At 48.6% G+C, this 14,447-nt stretch overlaps 2 protein-coding genes across 19 annotated transcripts in view; both read left to right on the top strand.

Annotated features, from left to right (window-relative positions):
* AFDN (afadin, adherens junction formation factor) overlaps nt 1–8,414 on the top strand; it is a 98,070-nt gene extending 89,656 nt beyond the window's left edge. For 15 of the 16 annotated variants that reach the window (XM_019799120.2, XM_034669459.1, XM_034669463.1 and 12 more), the window contains 3 exons: nt 1,939–2,227; nt 5,523–5,607; nt 6,412–8,414. In XM_019799120.2, the coding sequence (XP_019654679.2) occupies nt 1,939–2,227; nt 5,523–5,607; nt 6,412–6,565 (528 nt within the window). In that variant the 3' untranslated portion in view covers nt 6,566–8,414. The remainder of the gene's footprint in view (nt 1–1,938; nt 2,228–5,522; nt 5,608–6,411) is intronic. The other variant, XM_034669468.1, reaches the window with a different exon arrangement.
* A 149-nt stretch (nt 8,415–8,563) lies between these two features.
* The window catches only part of KIF25 (kinesin family member 25), a 52,710-nt gene continuing 46,826 nt past the window's right edge, over nt 8,564–14,447 (top strand). For all 3 annotated transcript variants that reach the window (XM_034669471.1, XM_034669469.1, XM_034669470.1), the window contains exon 1: nt 8,564–11,371. In XM_034669471.1, the coding sequence (XP_034525362.1) occupies nt 11,300–11,371 (72 nt within the window). In that variant the 5' untranslated portion in view covers nt 8,564–11,299. The remainder of the gene's footprint in view (nt 11,372–14,447) is intronic.

Here is a 14,447-nt window from a genome sequence, read left to right on the forward strand (position 1 = left end):
GTCTCCTAGACCTTCAGTCTCCCTTACAGCCTGTCATCATATTATCTTCAAAAGCCATGTCCCAGTAGATTTGCAGTTTTCTGAAGGAGTCTGAGCTTCCAGGGTTAGGTCTCCCTCGACTCTTTACCTTGTGTCGTGATAAGTCAGAATCAAAATCAGTTTCTGAAACGGGCGAGCCACTCGGGTTCTCCGTTGGGTTGTGTGTTGTCTTGCTGTTCCTTGGCTGTGTGCAGCCTCCGCCTTCCCCAGGCGGCCCGGCCTGCGCAGACCTGCCGCCATGCGCGGGAGCAGCGCGCCTTCTGTGGGGACGCTCTGGGGCTACTTGGTTTTTCCAGTGTGTGTGCTCAAAACTCACGATGATGTCAGATATGCTTGTGTCTTAGCAACTGCTTCTAGAATTGAGTGCTCACTGTACAAAGAAGCTGAATAACCTATTTTTTATACAGAATGTCCACAATTGATGGGCTTGCTTTGTTATAGAAAATGTGCCATTCATTCGTGGTGGAAGAACTACTGGGTCATGTAATTGTGTCTGCTCCCCGTGTAACTAAAGGGTATTCTGGTTTCCTCCTAAAATGTCCTCCATGTCACACTAAGGTTCCTGACAACTTGATGTAAAGGCCACAGAGGTCATTCTGGATTGGATTCCCCACCCCAAGCACACACTTATTTTGTGTAGAAAATAAGGTACAAAATGTCTTTCCTTCAGGATGTCTCAACACAGAGTGACAAGATGGAGTGAGAAGTTGGGTATAGGGCCATGACTGGGGCTGGCATTGGTCCTTGCAGTTTCCTCCCTCAGAAGGGGAAGCGCTGAGCGCTGTCGTCTGGTGCATGTGTGCTCCAGAAGGAGCAGGGAGGAAACGAGCGTACGCGGTGAAAGGGGGACTCAAAACTTGGATCCTCACGCCAGCAAGGGCCCCAAAATGAGTTTCCTTTTGGTCAGACGGGTTGAGAATTCACTCGGTCAGCAGCACCACATGCACCCAGGCTGAGGCCTGTCCTTCTGTCTGCTCTTGTATCCCCTTTCTTACACTCACTTTTTCCATGTGTTCTAGAACTTTTGTCAATCTTTAACAGAACCATGCTGTTACCTTTTTTAATGTGAAAATAATTTCAACTCTGTCAACTGTAGTCTGTGCAGATGTATGTCAGAAGAAAATGTATAGTATGTGTCAAAATATATTTGAATATCGTGTTGCTGTTGCTCTTAATGCTTGGCTCTCTAATTTTCTGTCTGTCAGGGAGTTTGTTAAGATTTGAACAAGATTTGAACCATCAGTTAAGAACTATGGACACCACATTTGTTAGATTGTTGCCTTGGGAAAATGAGTCATGTTTCTTTACAGTTTATGGTTTCTGTTAACTTCCCTCTGGATAACTGGAAATAAACCAGGTGACTTAATTGTCCTTCTGGTTGAGGAAGGGCTGCTGTCTGAACTCCCGGGGTTCGATGACAGAAGCACACGTGTGAGCTTGCCGTTCTTGCAGGTACCCTGTAGAAAGCCAGTCTGAGCGTATGTGGGGTTTCATTTTGTCTGTAAACTGAGCGGTCACAGGTAAGTTCATACCCTACAAGCACAGGAGAGAGAGAGACAGACGCAGCAGAGGTTGAAGGGTCTGGAGGAGTCATTGGACAGGGACAGTGGTGTAGTAACCAGAAGCTGGAGCCTGGAAGTCCCTAGAGTCCACTCGTTCCGTGCTGTGGAGCAGTTTTTAGGCAGATAATCCCACCGTAGGGTGAATGTGTCTGGGAGCCTCCGGACTGTTTCCAGGTGGATCTGCCCATGTCTGTCCTAGACGTTGAAACTTTGGCGTCCCCCTGGATTCATGATGAGTGTGTGGAGCCGGGGGACAGAGGGTAAATGTGCCCTTTCATGCCCCCCGAAGGCCCCCTCCTGACTCTGACCTTTGCACTTTTGTCTGTTCCGCCTGCAGAGGCGACAAGAAGAAGGTTATTACAGCCGCCTGGAAGCCGAGAGGCGCAGACAGCACGCGGAGGCCGAGCGCAGGTTGCTGGAGCCGGAGGAGCCGGGTCTGTGCAGACCTCCGCTTCCGCGGGGCTACGAGCTCCCGTCCCTGTCCCCTCCGGCTGCCGCTCCTCCTCCCCCGCCTCAGCGGACCGCCTCCTCCCTCCAGGCGCAGGCCCTCTCCCCAGACTCCGTGTACACCGCCAGGCTCGTTGCGTACCACGAGGAGGCGGCGGAGGAGCACTGCGGCCTGGCAGGTCAGGATAAGCACTCTTGCACGAGGAAGTCCCTCGGGCACCTTCTTCTTCCCGCCGCCCTTAAGCCACAGCAGCCCCCCTGCCCGCTGCGCCCGGCCTCCGATGGCATCTTTCTCTCCAACTCATTCCAGCCACCCTCGGCCCGTGCCGACAGTACTGCTCACAAAGCAGGCCAGCCCCCGCCCCCTCCAAAAAAACCAGGCTTCTGCCAGCCCAGCCACTCGAAAGGTAGAGGTAAAGCGTGGGATCGCAAATCAAGCCCTCTTTATCTTCCTGATTGGAATCGGGACTCTGCACCCCGCTGCTGTGTGGGCCCCCTCAATCAGCACTCTCTTGGGAATTGATTTTGCCTGATCACTAGTCTCAGCGTGATCTCCCGCTACCTCCAATTGTCCTTTCTGTGCTAAGAGTCCTTTTGGCAACTACCCCAGCTCCCCAATTGCTTTCCACCCATAGGGTTCTGACCCTTGGGCCCACTGGCAGCGGCTGGCCCTCCGTTACTCCCCAGCCACTTGAAGCACTGTTGGTCTTGTCCTCCATTCTCTGCCTCTTCAAATAACTCTTATATTTGGTTGAACAAGTGCATTTTTCACACATCTTGGTGTCTAAAGATAAGAGTAAGATATTCTTCCTACCATTGTTAGGGTCACATGCTAAGTTTTGTTCTTTAACATAAGTACAACTTGCCGTTCTGGCGTACGTGGCAGTGGTTTACCAGATGACCCATACTTTCCGTGGTAGTTTGGGTGGAGTGGTTGGTGCTGTGCTGAGTTGATGGTCCTGCTTTAATGCGAGCTGCCTCACGCCAGGGACATAGAACCCAGTCATTGTGAAATTACTCCTTTTCCCTCTCACTGGTTTCGTTCCTTCCCATTACTTGACATTCCCCGCACGTCGCAGTCCTAGTACCCAGACCTCGACAGGCACGCAGTTGCCTTGAGTTAATGTGATCTCTGACCAGCATGACGGTGGTCCTGCCCACAGGTGCATCCACCCTGACCAGTGTCGAAGATGCACTGGAAGGGATGTTTAAAATATCCAAATTCCAAGTTCCTCTTACTTTCTTAAAATTAGAATGCTGGCAATAAACACTGTCAGATTTAGTGGTCTTCGTGAGCACAAGGGTCTTCTAGAATGCTCCTGGCGCAATGCCCGGGACTCACAATTCTAAAAGAAGTTGAATGATCGAAAACATGCGTGACCTTGGCTCTTCCGGAAGAAATGTGTTCTGTCAGGGTCTCTTCCCACCGGCGTCAGAGCTTCGACCCACCCCGAAGGCTCAGCATATAATATTGAGACTGAGTCAGAAGCTAAAATTAAATCTTTTTATAAAATTTTTGTTGTCCATATCTAGAGAGGCTTTTCTGGGATAGTAGTAATTTTTGAAGCAAGATGCCTTTAGTCTCCTTGCATCACGTTACAAGCTGAAAACTTGAGATGTTGTGTGCCATGACACAGATGAGGTTTGCTAACGCGATGTTGGGCTAGGTTTTCATTTCTCACCACCTCAGCTTTCACTCATACTACTAACCCCTTATTTTATTTCACACCAAAAAGACCACGTAGGAGCAGGTTATATCCTGCGTTTGATGGCTCGTGCCTCTTTGAAGACTTCCTTCGTGAAGTACAAAGCTGTCTGCACCAAATGCAGAGCGTTGCTGACCTTCTCCTCGCCATCCCACTCACATGGCCTCACCCCTCGGTTCAGCTTGTTTTTCTGTTGTGAGCACTCCACATGTTTCTGCAGGTGGACTGGTTTCTTCCACTGGGGTGCCTGAGGAGGGGGATCGGGGTAGAAATTGGAATAAACAGTGTCTCATTCTAGCACAGCAGCATATTTTTAAAAAATTTCTTTAACTGGAGCTCTTTGAAAATTACTTGAAATGTGCAGTATTAATTCATATGTAGTCCACTGAAAGTGTTTAATATTCTGAATTAGCTTTGAAAATTTTGAGGAATTGATTTTTACCAGTGGAAGAAGCAAGTATCATTCTTATAACAAAGCTCAAAAGATACAGCATTTTCTAAAACAATGAAAATTTAGAATTAAAATTGAAAAAAAATCCACTCTGCCGATAATTGATGTGGAGGCCACTCTGAGTGTACCACATTGGAGATATGGGTCTGTTCCATCTTTTGAGTCTTTGTGGAGGATGACTTCCCACGTGGCAATCACAGGGACCCTCACTAAGGAATGGGAAAGATGCAGTGCCCCGAGGAGCCCCAGCCAGCCTTGCGCTCCGTCTCAGCCCACCAGCTAGATTGCACAGCACGTCCCTGCCTGCGGGAAAGAAGCAAGAATTCATTTTCGTACTGCTGTCTAAAAAGGAAAATTTACTGTTGAAATATTGTAGTAATTTTGTGGCCTGTCTAACCCAACACCCAGTCAGCGTTCGCTGACTATTTTGAGCATTTATCACGCCAGCTTGTATCATCATAAGCAAAAGGTTCTTCAAGCGTGAAATTTTTTTTCTTGCTGATATTATAATTAACAGAATACATTAGTACTGACGTAATGCACTATGACTTTAATAATATATCATTAGTGGTAATATTATGTTATATTTGGATGCATTTTAAATTTTTTACCTGCGTCATCTCTTTTGATGTTTAACACCCCTTTGGAATGGATAGAGAGGGCGGTGCTGTTCCCAGGCTGGGTGCTGTCAGTCACCCCAGGAGCCAAGCCGGGACTCAGGCCGGGTAGCCCCCAGGTCATGCACTCCTCTACGTGCGTTGGGTCTGGTTTTGAGTGAGTTTGTATTTACAGCATTTATATCAAACAGTAGGGGTTTTTCTGTAACTCCATTTGTTTAAAAAGTTTTGTTTTAGTAATTATAGCCATTTACATAGCAGAAAAATTGAGTAGCTGTCCTGAAAAGAGAAACTTAAGGCATGTGATCACTGCTTACTGTCTGCGTTACATTTGCTCTCAGTTATTTTGTAAGGAAACCAGCCTTCCATGTCAGGAGTGTCTGACAGTCTCCCCATTTAAGTCAGTCTTCTGTGGATTTTTCTTGTGAATTCATGGTAATTATGCGTCTTAACTGACTTGAACCTTTGGCTGCCCCTCCCTAAGGCCTGGGCTGCACCCGCCCCTGTCCTGACGGCACAGCTGGCTCGGAGCGCGGCCTGCTGATTGGGTTACTCAGGCCACTGAGAGACATGAGCTTCAGATCCACGGGTCTCCTCGTAGATTTTCAGTACTCCTCCATGGGCACTGCATCTTGATCATGACTCAAGTTTTAGACATTGTGCAGGCACTTTAACTTTGACTTTTTCTTTTATGGAAAAGGACCAAACTCTTACATGGGATCGGCTGGGACAGCTGTTGGTGCCCATGATGCTTATCGGGATCCGAGAGAGAGACTGTCTAAAAGGTATTTACGGCTGTGCTGGTTCTGTAAGGAGGCTGGAGTGAAATTTTAGAGACTTCATTATCATCTCAGACGTTTCTCATTGTACACAAGTGTGTGAGCCTAGAGGCTCTTTTATTTTGCGTTGCTAATAGAGTTGCATTTCAGACAGTGATGTAGGTGTCAGGCTTACTGGTCAGAACTCCAGAAGGAGCTGGGCGTGCTGATGTCTGCTTCCGCCGGCAAGGATGGAAGATTCTAGAGCAGCATCCAGACATCCTGCTAGACGGCCTAAGGCCAACCCTGATGATGCACGAACAGTAAATGGGCCTCGTGTCTGCACTGAGCACCCTCACCTAGATTGTAGTCCAGATAGTTCTGAGAACACTGACGTTGAGCTCACGAGAAAATCTTTAGTATTTTACACTAACTTGTTAAGGTAGGTATACTGATAGATGCCTCTCGGGTACGTGTGGGCTCATTAAAATTACATGTTTTTAAGCTGTACCTCTTTAGTTAAACTCACCTATTAAGAATCCCTAGCCTGCTAAAATTGAAGTGACCGGAGTTTTGAGACTTAGACGTGGCTGCAGAAAGTTAATAGTTTAGTCAGGAGAACGTTCTGCCCTTTTTCTTATGTGTCTAACAACAGCCCCAGTGATTGTATTTATGGGTAGAATTATGGCAAACCTAACTAGGAGCGAGTCTCCTTCATGGAAAATTGTACTTAATTGCCCATTATGTAAAGTCACCTCACTGTGAATGGAAATAACTGAGACAGGTTATTTCCACGGTGACCAGTGACATCTTGCGTTTCCTCTGCTGCAGCCACGATGCAGATTTACCTGGGAGTCCGGGAGCCCCTGAGAACTTGACGTTCAGAGAGCGCCAGCGCCTGTTTTCACAAGGTCAAGATGTGTCCAACAAAGTAAAAGCCTCTCGTAAATTAACAGAACTGGAAAACGAACTGAACACAAAATGAGACGAGGACGAGGTGCCGTGCGCACCCCAGGGTCCTGTTGGCGCGGCTCTGGAGGACGGGCTCGGGGAAGAGGCCACACGCGGCATGTCCGAGTCACAAGCGCCGTTTCTGAGACGGCGGGGATCCAGGGATGGTCCCGCTCCAAGAAGCTCTTTTCTTTCAGCAAGAGATGATCATTTATACAATGTAAACACTGTCTAACTTCTTGATTATCTGACACACAAAGATAAGTTTTTTGTTTCTTTTTTTAGAGTCTGAGTGGGGGAGGGGAGAATGCAGGGCAGGAGAGCACAGCAGGGACACATCTTCCCCTCTCCCCGGGTGTTGCAGAGAGGCCGTGTGCGTTCTGTGTCGCAGATGGCACCGTAGCGACCGCGCGGGGAATGGCTCGAACTGCCCAGACCTTGTTTGCACTACTGAGTAGCAGCTGCAGACCGCGTCCCCTGAGGGTGAGGCGTCCCCTTCCAGGAGAGAGAACACCCGAGGGCGCCCCGCATGCGGGCTCTGTCGTCCCTGGCGGTCCGAGGCAGCTCAGACCCTTGCAGCCCGAAAGGGAGGTGGTGCCCATTGGGACCCTGCCTCCTCTCCTCCTTTCCATCCAGGGACAGCCCTCCTGGTATATTCTAAATAGGTGATTTTTAAAAAAAAATTCTCCAAGAAGAAAATTTTGAGAATTTGAGCTTAGGATATTTTATTTTTATAAATGCCAGATTATTGTTAGACTAATAAATCATTGGTGATTTTGAAGATGGCAATTAAAAGTAAGGGAGTTCACTAAATATTTCGACTATTCAAGGGAATCTACAAAAGAGGGTATGCTTAGCTGGGCCATGCTGATGTGGGGAGAAACAGAAGTGTCTGGGGGGGAGGAGGGCGGTACTGATGCTTGGGCGCAGCTCATGTCAGATTCTGCATTGGAGGAGGGACGAGTTACAGCCGTGTGCTGTCTAGGAGGGAAGGCTCAGTGACCTGTGGTGTCTGTGACTTAAAATATAAGACAGACTCGTACGGCAGTTCAAGCCATTTCTTTTTACATTGAATAGAGTTATTTAATTTTCATTTTTGAGTTATTGTTGATCACTGTTGTTTCTTCAGCTGTGAACGTGTGGCTGATACGGGGAGACGGATCTCACTTCGTTTTATACTGTGTGCTGTGAAAGTGCTAAATTACTTCGTGATTATGAACAAACTTTTTATTTGACAGAGCCCTGCTGTGGGATCTCGATGATTCTTCTGTACCAGATTGTTCTCTTATAAATATATATGTTAGAAAAATATGCACACTTTCAATAGAAGAGGGAGAGGCTTTTTAGCCTTAGAAATCACTTTAATGAGAGCTGTATGATAAATCATTGAAACGCGAGTGTAAATATTTTTACGTCTATCAGGGTTCTTATTTGGAAGTGTGCTCTCACCATTCCCCTTGTTTGAGAGAGTCACATGTTTCTAAGTGTTTATGAAGGATGTGGGTGTTTGCTCTGGAGGTTCCAGGAAAAGCAGGCCCCTCCCAGATAGCTCGAGAACACTGGCCGCCTTACAGGGACTAAATCCACACTTTCTTTCATGAAAAAGATGAGATGAATTACTATTCTGTTAATATATAGAAAAAAACAGCAAATACATGTAAGTACATGCAAATACATGTAAATATTGACGTACAGGGGTATTTGTATGTGTGGTTGTCAGGCCTGTAAGTAGGTGGGCTGGGCCACCCTTGGGTGATGGGGTCAAATGTGAACACGTGCTTTTCGTAACTGCGTCACTGTGGGGACCTCACAACTGCTGTATTTTCCCATCTCTACTGTACTTCATTTGCAATCTATTTTTAATAAACTTTGTATGTATTTAAGTGTGTTTCCTATTGTAGTCATGCGGACAAAATTACATCTGTGAGCTGCACCTTTGCCTCCCGTCCCCTTCTATCTGTGTGGTCATTCACGAAAGGTCCCCTGAGGGTCGCATCTGTGTCAGGCGCTCTTTCTGGTTTGTCCTGATCATGCAGACTGTTTGACAGAGGCCGCGGGCCACTCTGGCCGTGGTCTCCTGTGCTCAGCTCCCCACCCCTGCTTCCATGACCTGCTGGGCATGTCAGCAGACCCGGTGGTTACACAGACTTACATGGTCCCTTCATTGCCTCTTGGATTCTTAAGCACACCCTGCACATAGTAAATTGTGTGGGCCAGATATCTTGGCGATGCTTCAGTGGTGAGGATCTGCCCGAGGCGCCTCGTGGGAGGCGGTGGAGTCCCGACAGTGCCCAGGTGGCGCAAGAAGGGAGCCGGGCAGTGCATCGGGGCCAGGCGCTCTGGCTACACCAGGAGGGGCCTCGGCCCTGCCTCTCCTGGGTGCTGCCTTCTGTGCTCCCTGAGCCTAGTCCACCTTCCTTTGTGGCCCTGGAGCAGCTGTGCTGGGTGAAGGATTTCAAGAACAGCTTTCCTGCAGGAGGGAATGTCTTAGGGCTGCAGAAGCTCAGGGAGGTGTTTGGGTAGGACCAGCTGCTTACATACTGGAATGAGAACATTCTCTGGTAGTGTATTTTAATGCCTAAAAAGATGCTTTAAACTTTGGGAGGACAGAAACTTAGAGACTGACTCAGGTTGTCTCAAGGACCACAGTTCTGTTGCTCCTCATGGAAGTAATGAGTTTAAGCTACCGAGGCTTTCTGTCGTGTACGTCATAAAAACAGGCACTGCAGAGTTTTCTAGCATGTGCTGTTGGAAAATGATTTCTGCTGCTTTGTTGCCTGGGAAACTGATTTCTTTTGGGGGCAGGGGGACAGAGAGAGAATCTTAGCTCCACCCCCAGCGCGGGGCCTGACAGGAGATCAGAACCCCAGCGGAAATCAAGAGACCGCCGCTTTCCCGCCTGCGCCACACCTGCACCCCGCGTGGGAAGCTGATGTTGAAGGCTTCAGTCATACCTTCAGGGAAACAGCCACAGCATGGTCTCTGTGTCCGTGTCACCTGCAGCAGGGACTCTCACGGCAAAGGAGATGCCGAGTGACAGGTTTCAGTGCCCGACTGTTCATCCAGTTTATTCAAAGTCATGGCGCCCCAGAAGATGCTCACGCAGATCCAAAGCGGGACATGAAAGTCCATTCCTCTCACAGTTTATTTCACAGGTAGAACTCATGAGTGCCTGCGCCGTGTCAGTGTCCGGGGACGCTGGTTCCAAGTGTCCCACAGCAGGTGCGGGAAGGCAGAATTCCACTGTTGATGTAAGCACAGTTCGTCACCCTACACAGCAGGTGCACAGGACACTCAGGGCTTCCCAGGAGGACTCCATCTGACTCCTGGACGTCGGCCCTTTGTGGAAATGGCTTCCCTGCTGAGAGGAAGGGCTGTCGCAGGCAGAGGAGATCCCTGGGCAGAGAGGCTGCCGCCTGCAGACGTCAGGAGCCCAGGGCCAGGGCAGGAGCCCTCGGCACGGGCGGCAGGAGCCCAGGGCGCCAGGGAGGAGGGCCTTCCACTCAAGGAACTTCACAGCCTTCACGCAGCTGCCTGCAGGGGGCTTGGTCGCCTGGGGAGACAGCACGGGAAGGGGTGGGAGGCACAAGGGCCTCAAGGATCAAGAGGCAGCACCTAGGTCAGCCACTAACCAGCCACTGCTTCATCCCTTGGCGCTGCTTTCCACATTCTCCCTAATCACTTAGGACGTTCTGTTCTGTAGTAGCTGCGTGGGAAGAGAAAAGGCAAACAAGTAAATTCCAGCATATTCTTCTTAGCCCAGATGTCCGAAAACTCTCCGGTCAATACGGAGTCAGCGCAAAAAGCTGCGCGTGAGGTACTCTGCATTCTTTCTCTTGGGAAGCCTTTAAAACCCAGCGTCTATTTTCCACGCCGCACATAGTTGGGATCAGCCTCGGGGGCTAGGCTGCCGCCCGCAGCCCCAACCCACCCTGTCGAAGGCGCCGGTTCAGATGAAGGTGAGCGCAAGTGGCACCAGCGTCTGTCTTGAGAAGCGAAGCGCCTCGGGCAGGTGCAGTGGTGGGAGGGGCACGGCGGGAGAGCGGGCCACAGCACCCTGCCACTCCAGCCAGTACGGCCTGCCTGTCTCCAGTGCCCAGGCCCCAGAGTGGGAGCGCTGTGTTGTGTGTGCACAGCGCGCACTCGTCACACGGCGCATCGTGTGTGCGCATCGCGTGTGCCGGAGCTCCCCGGGCAGGGCCAGCAGGTGCCCCCCGCCCCCGGCCTTGCCAGCCCGCAGCAGTGCAGAAGGAGGCCTCGCGCCTGGGCGTCCGCCCAGCCAACCCCAACTCTGCGGCCTGTGTGTGTTCTGTTTCAGGCAGTGTCTTCTGCGGGCCGCGCGGTGGGAGCAGGACGCGGCGTCGTTGCCCTGCCTGTTCCTGCGGATCCGTTCAGTGAGTCAGCAGATGGTGAACTGAGTTCCTGCGTGCCAGACCTTGTTTGTTTGTGGACTCCGCAGATGACCCTCTCTCCACAGATCAACGTTCTATGGGGAAGGAAGCCATGGTCACTTGGCAGACGTGAAAAGGACAGGACAGGAGTTAGTACTTTGTACCACCCAAAGAGGCTTGTCATTTATATGGGATTCCGACACCCACAATATTTAGTAAATGGTCTTCAAATGGAGCCCTTCCCCTCCCCCACCCCACCTTCCCCTCCCCAAGCCTCCCTCCTCCCGGGTCCATCCCCTGACCCCGTCGCCGTGGAAACCACGGGGGCGCAAACGCCCGCCCACGCGGATTCTGTTGGCTGAGAGCTGGGCCTGGCGATGGCCGCGCAGGGCGGGCGCTGGAGACGCTTCTCGGAGCAGCGGGCCAAGCAACTGCAGCGCCAGGTACAGGTGAGCAGGTGCACGTGAGCGCAGCTGCAGCCACACCTGCAGCCCTACTGGCCTAGCTGACCGCCGCCGCCCACCTGTGAGCCTTGGGGGCGTGGCCAGTGTGGGAGGGTTGTTGGGGTGATGGCACCCGAAGACCCGAGGGGCAGAGGCCCCCGTCATCTTCCACGTTCAGCTCGTAGGGTGTGAGGTCCTTGTCTATAGTCCCCCTCGACCTCACCCCACCCCCACCCACACCTGAGGCCTCACTGCCCCTCACCTGAGGCACCTGTGTCATCCGCCTAGGGCCCTCCTGTTACTTATTGGATGTTTACTGTTTTCTGTGCTAAATTTGGGAATACAGTGGTTAAGCAACCACACAGCTAATTGTTCTGTTCCCTGCTCTCTTGGAGTATACCCTTGAATAAAGGAATAAATAGTCAAAATAAATGTAAACCATGAATGTGGCAACAACAAAACTGTGTGTGGGGGAAGACATCACTAAAGTGTCTACAATATATTTCCTAAAATGTCCAGTTTTCAACAAAAAATTACAAGACATGAAAGAAACAGGAAAATGAGACTCATCCACAGCGGGGAAACAGACAAGAAGAACTGCCCATGAGAATGCAATATGTTCAAAGAACTAAAGGAAACTGCATTATTGAAGTGAAGGAAAATATGATAATTTCTCATCAGATAGAAAATATCAATATAGAAATTTTTTTTAATTATAATCCTAGAGTTGAAAGTAATTGAAATGAGGACATTCTCTAGAGGACTCGAATAGATTTGAATAGACAAAAAAGGAATCAGCAAACTATTAGATTGGTAGAAATTACGCAATCCTAAAAACAGAGAGAAAAATAGAAGAAAAATGAATAGAACCTCTGGAAAAGGTGTGAAACCTGTAAGCACACCAGCATTTACATCATGGGAACACCAGGAGAAAAGAGTAAGAAAGCAGGAAAAATATTCAAAGAAATAATTGCTCAAATATGCCAAATTTGTTGAAATTCGGTACACATAAAAGAAGTTTAATGAACTCCAATTAGGATAAATACAAAGAGATCCACATCCACCTGCATCTTTGAAAAATAAAGAGAAAAGCAGGGAGAGAAGAACGACTTGCCATGTCCGTGCACGATGACTGTCAACAGACCCTCATCAGCGTCAGTGGTGGTCGGGGCAGTGGGTGACATGTTCAAAGTGCCAAAAGACGAAAATGCTGTCAACCAAAAATCTTACATCCAGCAAAACTGTCTTATAAAAATGAAGGCAAAATAAAAGCATTCCCAAATAAACAAAATCAGAGAAAATTTGCTGCTAGCAGGGCTGCCTTATAAGAGCGGCTTAAGGAAGTCCCTCAGGCTGGAAGCAGGTGCCCCCCACGGAAACACACATCCACAAAGAATGTCAGTAAAGACAGTCATGTAATTATAAAACAAAGAGGAAAGATGTCTTTTTCTTCTTTGTTTCCTTCACTGACTTACAAAGCAATTGTGTAAATATATGTATAATTGTGTGGTTGTAACTATAACATATAGATTGTAATATATTTGACAAAAGTGGCACAAAGGAGGTGGATGGAGGCAAAGTTTTGTTGGAGTAAGGCAGTGACACCAGATGGTAGCTTGAATGCACAGGACCAAGTGAAAGAGGTCAGAATGGCGAAGACCAGCAGAGCAAACAATAAACATATACGTGCTGTCCCTTCTCCCTCAGCTTCTTGAATGAACGTGAGACTTTGTAGAGTAGCAGTGATCACACTGGACTGTTGCATCTGTAACATACATCGACGTGGTGTGTAACGGTACTAACACAACAGATGGAAAAGGAGAATACAGCTACAACAGGAGCATTTCTGCATCTCACTGGACTCTGACTGTAAACGTGAAGTAGACTATTCCAGGTTCAAAGTACAGATGAGCCCTCGAGCAACCACTGAGAAAAGTATTCAGAAACTAGTAGAAGAGGTCATCAAAGAAATTAAGATTTCACCCCAGAAAATACTTAATGCAAAAGAAGGTAGTAAATGAGGAACCAACAGGACACGAGGCACATAGAATACAAAAGTGAAATGTTGGGCATAAAGCCACGTCAGTGACATTCAATGTGAATGGACAATGTGAATGGACAATCAAAAGGCAGGTACTGTCAGACTGGGTAAGAAGTCACATCTAACTACACACTGTCTGTCTCCAGGGGTCATGTTTTAGATTGAGAGATACAAATAGGTTGTAAGCAAAAGGGTGGGGAAAGACACATTGTGCCACTATCAGCTACAAGCAGACTGAGTGACTGTACTAATATCAGACAAAATAGACTTTCAGATGAAAACAATGTTAACTACAGATAAAGAGGGACGTTTGCTCATGATAAAAGTATCATTCCATCAGGAAGATAGGAAAATTATCTGTGCACCTAACAACATGGGCCAAAATTGGCAGCATCCAAGAGAGAAAAAGACAACTCAAAAATAATAGCTGCAGACATCCACCCTCCCTTCTCAGTAATGGACAGACAGACTGGACAGAGGACCAGCAGAGAGATGGACAACTTGAACGGCACTAATGAACCAACCTGACCAGGTGGATATGCACAGACCAGCCTGCCCACACAGCAGGAGGATGCAGTCTTCTCACGTGTGCATGGCAGGCTCTCCGGGTTAGACAACCTGCCAGCCACAGAGAAGCCTGAACACATGGAAAAGGGTAAAGAGCATATCAAGTATATTCTCCAGTAACAATAGAGGGGAGTTAGAAATAAATAACAAAAATGAATTTGGGAAATTCACAAGTAGGTGAAAATTAAACAAGACAGTCTTAAATACCCAGTGGATGAAAGAAGAAATCACAAAGGAGATCAGGGACTATTTTGACAGGAGTGAAAGTGAAGATGCCACATAGCCAAGTCCATGGGATGCAGCTAGAGCAGCCCCGGAAGGAGCACTCGTAGACATAACACCTACTCTAAACAAGAAGGCAGCTCCCACAGCAACAGCCTGAACTTCCACCTCGAGACACTGGAGGAAGCAGCGAAGCCAGACTGAAAGGCAGCAGAACAAGAGCACGGCAGAGACTAGAGCAGAAACAAGTGC

The sequence above is a fragment of the Ailuropoda melanoleuca genome, chromosome 10 (assembly GCF_002007445.2).
Source record: "Ailuropoda melanoleuca isolate Jingjing chromosome 10, ASM200744v2, whole genome shotgun sequence".
In the NCBI taxonomy this organism is placed as follows: domain Eukaryota; kingdom Metazoa; phylum Chordata; class Mammalia; order Carnivora; family Ursidae; genus Ailuropoda; species Ailuropoda melanoleuca.